This window comes from Myotis daubentonii, chromosome 5, assembly GCF_963259705.1.
Source record: "Myotis daubentonii chromosome 5, mMyoDau2.1, whole genome shotgun sequence".
Classification (NCBI taxonomy): Eukaryota; Metazoa; Chordata; class Mammalia; order Chiroptera; family Vespertilionidae; genus Myotis; species Myotis daubentonii.
Window position 1 is genome coordinate 22,095,168 of NC_081844.1, and position 9,317 is coordinate 22,104,484.

The 9,317-nt window shown below is 41.1% G+C and overlaps 1 protein-coding gene across 1 annotated transcript; it reads right to left on the bottom strand.

The window, feature by feature from the left end:
- Nucleotides 1-4,579: 4,579 nt before the first annotated feature.
- Nucleotides 4,580-5,548, bottom strand: LOC132234510 (olfactory receptor-like protein OLF4). The gene has a single exon (XM_059695465.1). It carries the CDS (start codon nucleotides 5,546-5,548, stop codon nucleotides 4,580-4,582), a length of 969 nt encoding a protein of 322 aa, XP_059551448.1.
- Nucleotides 5,549-9,317: the final 3,769 nt, after the last annotated feature.

Consider the following 9,317-nt stretch of genomic DNA (forward strand, 5'->3'; position numbering starts at 1 on the left):
CATGTTAGGCTTTTAACCTCTAGAACTTTATGATAGAAAGCTGTTTGTTTTAAGCCACTAGTGTGGCAATTTGATACAAGAACAATAGGAAACTGATACATACATTTACCCAGTAAAATATTGTGAGAGGGAACTAAGTTTAAGACTCGAAAACCATTCAGCCGGCTTCCCTTGGGCAAAGGTATTTCATGTCGAAATTCCACAGTTCATAGAAAAAATTAGAACTAATTTAGAGCTATTTGTGTCCATCGATGATACAAAGAATTTCTCATCATGTAAATGAAAATGTGGTTCTGATCTTGAGGCCTTTGAGGTATTAAGATACAAAAAATAATTTATTAAGGTTAATTTCGCACTTTTACTTTAAATTTTTGTGTCAAAATTTTGATTTTTTTTCTATTTCATGTTAATTCACACATTTCTTTTTTTAAATTTCTATATTTTCTAAATTTCTGTCAAGGTTTCTTTCATCATAAGCGATGGGATTCTGAATGAGACTGTGTGTATGTACATATTTATGAGTGAGTTCGTTTATTTGAAAGATGTATACAAGTGCACATACATACACACACTCCTCACTCTTGAGCATTTTCTTAAGACTCAACAAGTATTTTTAACATTTTATTTATTCCTTACCTTGTCAGGTTGAAGTTAAAGTTTATTATTCCACATTATCTACAGAAAGAAGAAAACTGAAGCCAGGTGGATTATATTTTTGACAATAACATAATGCACTAAAAACTTATTGTGAATCATCTCGAGTTATATACAAATGGACCCACCCACTATATATTATTAATTTATGTATGGCTTCTTTACTTCAGCAAATTTTACATTTAAAGTATGTGCAACTTATTGTATGCAATTATACCCCAATAAATTAGTGAGAATTAAAAATTCTAGTGATGTGTAACTCATGTCAGACCAAGAGCACAGGCAGCTGAGTCACACCAGACTCCGGTAGTAAATATATCTCATAACTGGAAGAGAGCAAGATCTCATATATAAGTATAGGAACTGTGATATTAAATTAAGGCAATTCTTGATAAACTTTTTTTTGAAAAGTTATGAAAATAAAATTCTTTTTTTTCTTTATTGATTAAGGTATTACATATATATTCTTATTGACCCATTGCTCCCCCACTCCCCCTATTATGCCCTCACCTCCCTGTTGTCTGTGTCCATTGGTTAGGCTTATATGCATGCATACAAGTCCTTTGGTTGATCTCTCCCCCTTACCCTCCCCTCCCCTACCTTCCCTCTGAGGTTTGATGGTCTGATCGATGCTTCTCTGTCTCTGGATCTGTTTTTGTTTATCAGTTTTGATAAACAGTTTTACATTAACTGTAAGATAAACACACACATACACCCCCATAGATCTGTATCTATATCATATATATATATATCTATATAACATCACATAATGGTTAAAGAAAGAAGTGCAATACATTATGAAAGAGATTTAGAAACATAATGTAGTAACTAATGATGAGCCCAGAAGACATCAGAAAAACTCCTACCGTAAAATCCTAATTTATTATAAAGCCATTATATTAAAACAAGTGCTGTTAGGATGGCTTGTTATGCAAAAATAGCTAACTGATGCAATAAAAAAGAAAAGAAAACTGAGATCAATTATAATAATACTAGAGGCCCGGTGCACAAAAATTGTGCACTTTAAGCTGCCTGGCTGCCGGGGCGGGGGGGTGGGGGGGTCCCTCAGCCCGGCCTGTGCCCTCTCCCAGTCTGGGACCCCTCGGGAGATAATGACCTGCTGGCTTAGGCCTGCTCCCAGGTGGCAGAGGGCAGGCCCAATCCCTAGGTGCAGCCCCTGGTTGGGCTCAGAGCAGGGCCGATTGGGGAGATGGGGCACTGCCCCCTGTCATGCACAGAGCAGGGCGGATTGGGAGGCTGCAATGCCACCCTCAGTCACGCTCAGGGTAGGGTCGATTGGGGGATTGAGGCACCGCCCCCTGTCACACTCAAGGCAGGGTCGATGGGGAGGTTGCGGCGCCACCCCCTGTCACGCACAGAGCAGGGCCAATCAGGGGGTTGGGGCGCTGCCCCCTGTCACGCACAGAGCAGGGCCCATCAGGGAGGTTGGAGCTCCGTACCCTGTCACACACAGAGCAGGGCCCATCAGGGGGTTGGGGAGCTCCCCCCTGTCACTCACAGAGTAGGGCCGATAGTTGAATTGGGGCACCGCACCCTGTCACACTCAGGGCAGAGCCAATGGGGAGGTTATGGCTCTACCCCATCACACACAGAGCAGGGCCCGTGGGGTGGGGGTGGGGGCGCCACCCTCTATCACCCACAGAGCAGGGCCGATCAGGGGGTTGGGGTGCTGCCACTGTCACACTCAGGGCAGGGCCGATGGGGAGATTATGGCTCTACCCCGTCACACACAGAGCAGGGCCAATCAGGGGGTTGGGGCGCTGCCCCCTGTCACACACAGAGCAGGGCCGATCAGGGGGTTGGGGCGTCGCACCCTGCCACACACAGAGCCGCAGGGCAATCAGGGGGTTGGGGAGCTCCCCCCTATCAGGCACAGAGCAGGGCTGATCAGGGGGTTGGGGTGCCTTCCCCTGTCACGAACAGAGCAGGGTGGATAGAGAGGTTGTGGTCCCGCCCCCTGTCACACACAGAGCCGCAGGGCGATCAGGGGGTTTGGGCGCTGCCCCCGTCACACTGATCCCAGTGTCGGGAGGCCTCGCGGCTCCGCTGATCCCGGTGCTGAGAGGCATATATTACCCTTTTACTATATAGGATAGAGGCCTGGTGCACGTGTGGGTGCCGGCTGGTTTGCCCTGAAGGGTGTCCTGGATCAGGGTGGGGGTCCCCACTGGGGTGCCTGGCCAGTCTGGGTGAGGGGCTGAGGGCTGTTTTTAGGCTGGCGGATGACTGAAGCTCCCAACCGCTCCTTTTGTTCTTTTTTTTTTTTTTTAATTCTGGGCCAGCTTTAGCTTTGAGGCTTGGCTCCAGCTCTTAGGCCTCTGCTGCTGAAAGCAGGTTTCTGGCCTTTGTTTACCTTCTGTATTTGAAACAATGTTGCGATCCTGCTGGCTGAAGCCCGGCAGACTCAAGCAGGTTTCTGGGGTTTTGTTTAGCTTCTATATTTGTAACATAGTTGCTTAGAGTTGCAGCTCAGAGGCCTGCAGTGGCATGCGGGGAATGTTGGAGTCCTCCGTCACTGAAGCAAGCAAGCCTCATGTTCACTTTAAGCTGCCTGGCTGCCGGCCGCCATATTGGCTGGCAGTTAATTTGCATATTGCCCTGACTAGCCAATGGGAAGGGTAGCGGTCATACGCTAATTACCATGTTTCTCTTTTATTAGATAGGATTCTTTTCCCCATTCTAGGCATTTGTACAGATATTTGAAGTTTGCATTTATATTTATACTGTTAATAAAGTTTATTTCAGATAACTGTATTAAAAGTGACTCCATTGAGATTCCCTTGTAGGTAACCAGAAGAGCTAGAAAGAATATGCATGTTTGTGCAAAACCTATTACTCTGAATCACAGAACTGGACAGCAATTCAAGCTCTCTGGCAAGTCATCCTTTGCTCACTTATGTACATATATGACATATCTATAGATCACATAGTTTATAGAATAGATGATAACAATATGGTTCATTCTCTATCCCTTTAGGGTTAAGACAATATTTGGAGTTGGAGGAGAAGCTTCATTTAAAATAACAGAGGGAATCCTATTTGTAGGCAGCAATGAAAGGGAGATAGTTCAGTAGGAAACATCATTACACCAAACAAAGCACCACAGTGATAAATCCCTTTGCACATGGACACCGATCTTACATACATCAATGATTAAACTTACACCATGAAAAAAAATAGTTTGCATAGCAATAAATGTGTGCCTTAAAATGTTGCTTCCTTATACTTAAGGTCATCTCTGTCTCTAAGGGCATATTATGTCAAACAATTAGGACCATAATTGGAGATATGGACTTGATTGTCAGTTTAATAATGACTATGATAAGAATGTGGACACCAAGCTAAATAAGATACAGGATCCTAATGAGGGAACACAGCCAGATGACCTCTTATAACACGCACTATATGTTAAAGTCTACATTTTCAGAAAGAGCAGTGATGGTAGTGATACAGGAAGAAATGATGTATAAAGAGGGTTAAACTGTGCTCTTATATTTTTATCTCCTATGAAATGATATAAATGGCTTTGGTTACTAAATGCAGTTTATTTACATAGAAGTAGAACAACTCACAATTTTTCTTTTAGTAAAATGAAAGAAAAATTACTCAGTATGATAGATTTCATTTCAAAAGAAATTGTTCTTAAGAAATCCAGTAGACTCATGAGATAAATGGGAATTTCCAAATATTTCATCCAAGGTTGAGAATCAATTTGGGAGAGGAGAAAAATAACAAAGGGAAAGCTGTTAGGTATCACAAAATCAAGAAATTAATAAACTGATTCAATTAAATTACATAGAAATCATAGAAAAAGAAAACCCAGAATATGAACAGAGAGTAAATTCTGCTTCCACAACTAGATAAAATATCACAACATCTGGCTCTGCGGCTTTGAGTCCAGCTGTCATGTGCATTTCTTTAACCCTAGGACAATTGGTCTTTTTATAGCTGCCATCCCAAAAAATCTTTTCAGAGCCCTCTTTATGTCTTTGTTCCTGAGACTGTAGATGAAGGGGTTCAGCATGGGTGTGACCACAGTGTACATCACTGAGGCTGTTGCACTTGAGTCTGAGCTCTGGGTAACAGCAGAGCTGAGGTACACTCCTACGCCTGTACTATAAAAAAAGGAGACGACTGAGAGGTGAGACACACAGGTAGAAAATGCCTTATACTTCCTCTGAGCTGTTGTCATTCTACATATGGAGGACACTATCTTGGAGTAAGAGTAAAGGATACAAACAAATGGACCACCACCCAGGAGCACAGCTCCAAAATACATCACCATGTTAGTAAGAAAGGTGTCAGAACAGGCAAGTTGGACCATCTGATTGAGTTCACAGAAAAAGTGAGGGATTTCCAAGTCTGGTTGGAAAGACAGTCTCAACACCATTAAGCTTTCTAACAAGGAATGCAGGGCACTCATGACCCAGGACACCAGAACCAGCAGTCCACAGAGCCGAGGGTTCTTGATGACCATGTAGTGGAGAGGGTGACAGATGGCCACAAACCGGTCATAGGCCATCACGGTCAGGAGGAAGTTGTCCAGTCCTACAAATAGTAGGAAAAAATGCATCTGTGTGATGCAGCCTTCATAGGTGATGGCTTTGCTCTGTGTCTGGATGTTCCACAGCATCTTTGGGATGGTGGTGGTGGTGAAACAGATGTCTACCAAGGACAGGTTGGAGAGAAAGAAGTACATGGGCGTGTGGAGGTGGGAGTCCGAGCTGACGGCCAGGATGATAAGCAGATTACCCAACACAGTGATTAGGTACATGGAGAGGAAAAGCCCAAATATGAGGGGCTGCAGTGCTGGTTCCTCTGATAATCCCAGAAGAAGAAATTCTGAAACTCTTGTGACATTCCCCAGTTCCATGTTAGTGGAGGTGACTACCAGGATATAGGAAAAAGAACATGACTAATATTCCCACAAGCAAGCATTAGTAACCTAGCATAAAAGCTACCATCTATATTGTGGAATTAAGGAATTAATTTCCCAATTGGGTGTATGGTCTCGTCTCCTTAGGATATCCCTCATGCCATTTCTCATTACTATTTGCTTTACCACGTGAAGGCACATAAAAAATTCTTGTATCTTAATTCTTTCAGTATGAAAAATAAAAATAAAAACTCAATGGATAGGATGTAAAGCACAGCAGGGTGACTATAATTAATAAAACTATATTGTTGAAAGTGGCTAGAGTGTAGATTTTCAAAATCCTTACCACAGGAAAAAATTCTAACTATTGTGGTGACAGAGTTAACTAGACTTAGTACTGAGGTCATATTGCAATATATACAAACACAGAATCATTATGTTGTATATCTGAAACTAATAAAACATTGTACACCAATTATACTTCAATTAAAAATATATTTAAACAATGGAGAGAACACAGTAGGAATGACTGACAGGTTGGACCACACTAAATTGATGAACTTTATACATTCTCCACAAAACACTTATACATACATAAAAGAACTAAATGGAAAACAGTCGGTTCATGTAAAACACTCCAATTCTTTGTTAGAAAGAATCCAATCAAAAAATCAAATAAGAGAATAGCATGCTCAATAATATTGTGATAAGTCTGCATGGTGAAGGATGATTACTAGAGCTGGTGTAGTAATCACATTGTAATGTATATACATCTTGAATCACTATAGCAGGGGCCCTCAAACTACGGCCCACGGGCCACATGTGGCCCGCCGAAAACATTTGTTTTTTTACTTCAAAATAAGATATGTGCAGTGTGCATAGGAATTTGTTCATAGTTTTTTTTTTTAAACTATAACCCGGCCCTCCAATGGTCTGAGGGACAGTGAACTGGCCCCCTGTTTAAAAAGTTTGAGGACCCCTGCACTATAGTGTATACCTAAAACTAATATAATATTGTTTGCAAACAATACCTAAACAAAAAAGGAATAAAAACACTTTGATAACACTATCCAAAACCAAAAACAAACCTTTCAGGTGGATAATAGAGTGAAAGTTGTATTGGATGGGAACTATACTATCATTTAAAATAAATAAATTAATAAACAAGTAAATCAAAAAATGTACGAAAATTTAATAGAGATTCTAGATAGCTTACAAACACCCAAATTTCATTAATCAGCCTCAAAGGTAATGAAATAATTACAAAGTGAATCTCCTTAGCTTACTCATTTTCATCTACCAAATAATTTTTTAAAATGTGAATAGCCAAGGTGAGAGAATATACTGTGAGTTGTATGTCTCATGCACTGCAATTGCAAGGGTGTATTTGGAGCCTTGCTGTGTCTGGATCTTTTTCATCCACATGGAAACAGTCTAATATGCCCAATCATAAAATTTAAAAAATGCCCTCACATCACTGTATATTCCTCCACAGCTAATAACCTATTTGTATATTCCTTGAATATTTGTTTTACTTCTACCGAAAGGACTTCACACCTGCAAGGTCCTTTTTTTAAAGAAAATAATAAGGGCTGTTGTTTTATATATAGAGGAAGGGAGAGGGAGAGAAAGATAGAAACATCAATGATAAGAGAGAATCATTGATTAGCCGCCTGCTGCTGAAACCCCAGTGGGGATTAAGCCCGAAACCCAGGCACGTGTCCTTGACTAGAATCGAACCCGGGACACTTCAGTCCATAGGCCATTGCTTTATCCACTGAGCCAAACCTGCTAGGGTTCCAATGCCCTTTCTTAATTTTCCTTCTATTAATACCACTTAATTGTCAACATTAGAACTTACATTTCTGAGTGCAATGTTCACTTTCCTTTCAGTATCATGAATAAACACATCCATGTAATTGTAAAGCCAGCCAACAACCACAGTGATCACTGGTATCTGGGCTATGTTGGAATGGTTCTAAGGTGAATTCAGGGACAAGTTCTTGGCTTCCAATCTCTCTGATCCTCTCCTGCCATGTCTGTTGGTCTCTGGGACTCACCTGCATGGGAACTCTGAGAGGAAGGTTTCCCTGTGCAGGTCCAAATTCTTGCCTGGTGGTTGATGATACAGATCAGAAGAGAAGAAGGAGCGGTCAAACATTGGTCTCCCAGATGAATATTAGACTTCAAAAGTAGTGACCAGGTTTCATCCAACCAAAGGTTGCACATGCTGAGGGTCTGCAGTAGAATTGCTATTTATGTGCTGTGTCTGCTCATTAGGCACATTTACTTCTTGTTACTCTAACAAAGGATTCCCCTGGGGACACTGGTCTGGACAGAATGGAAACGCTTCCTGCTGATTCTCTGTTCCCAGGAGACTATGTAATAAGCCAGGTGAGTGCAGTTGTGATTAGTCCTTCATTAAATGCCCTGCTTCCTGAAGTCTACACCTCCCAGCACCTCATCTTAACTCAGAGGTAAAGTTTCTGAATGGGTGAACCTCCAGGGTATTATGCTCAGTGAAATAAGGCAGAGAAAGACTAATGCCATAGGATTTCACTTATATATGGAATCTAAAGAGCAAAATGAAAAAAAGAACAAAATTGAAACACACTCAGACACAGAGGACTTGGGAGAAGAAGGGATTAAGGGGCTTGGAAGACTGGGAGAAGGAGGGATTAAGAAGTAAAAATTTGTAGTGATAAAATAGTCACAGATATGTAAAGGACAGCATAGAGAATATAGTCGACAATATTGTTATAACTATGCATGAGGCCAGTTGAATACTGAAAATATCAGGGGGAAACACTATGTAAAGTGTATGATTGTATAACCACTATGTTGTACACCTGCAACTAATACAAAATAATATTGAAAGTAAACTCTATTTGAAAAAAGTCCAATACTGAGAAATTTGTCTGACTGGTTTTCGGTCTTCAAAGCATTTATTTATGGTGGGGATATACAACCCCTGATATCGCTAGAAAATTACTGTTTCCTTCTTTAAGAAATGGAAGATAATTCTTCCTTTAGTATAAGACCTTGGGCTCTATACTCATTGGCTTAATGATGCTTTAGCCAAAAAATTAGGAATTTCATAGTTATAGCACAAGTTAGGAATTGTCGTTTAGTCCCTCATGATAACAAGTTCATTAAATATAAGTGACACATTTAGATTTTATACACCATAACCCATCTTAGCACATTACAACAATTGTCAAATGTATGTTTTACAAAAAATGCATTTTATAAGGTAGTACACCTATAAACTACCTTCTCCAATACAGAAATGAGGCACAGAGGGATTTAATGCTATGCCCAAATATATAAGCCAAGAAAGGGAAGGGATATTAATTGGAATCAGTCAGGACACTTCCAGTTCTCAGATTCTAGGGCAGTGGTTCTCCAATAGAGGTGCCTTTGTTCCTGAGGATATTGTAACATCTGTAGGGCGGCTGCTAAACACCTACAATGCACAGAACAGCACCCAACACAAATAATTATCCAGCTCCGAGTGTCAGCAGTGACAAGGTGAGAACAGCTATTCTAGGGAACATCTCCATTTCATTACACATGCAAATCAACAAAGATTGTCCTTTCAATGCAAATTTTAATGGATCAAGTCTCCAGGGGACCCAGAGACTGCATTTCTGACAAGCTCCCAGGTGATCTTGATGCAGCAGGTCCTGGTGGTCTGTGGACCACACTTTGAGTAGGTGGGCTGTGGCTCTGTGTCAGAGTCTGGTGTAGGTAATTTTCCACATTC

Excerpts from the sequence above, each read along its gene's own strand:
- LOC132234510 (XM_059695465.1), bottom strand. The coding sequence starts at position 5,548 with ATGGAACTGGGGAATGTCACAAGAGTTTCAGAATTTCTTCTTCTGGGA.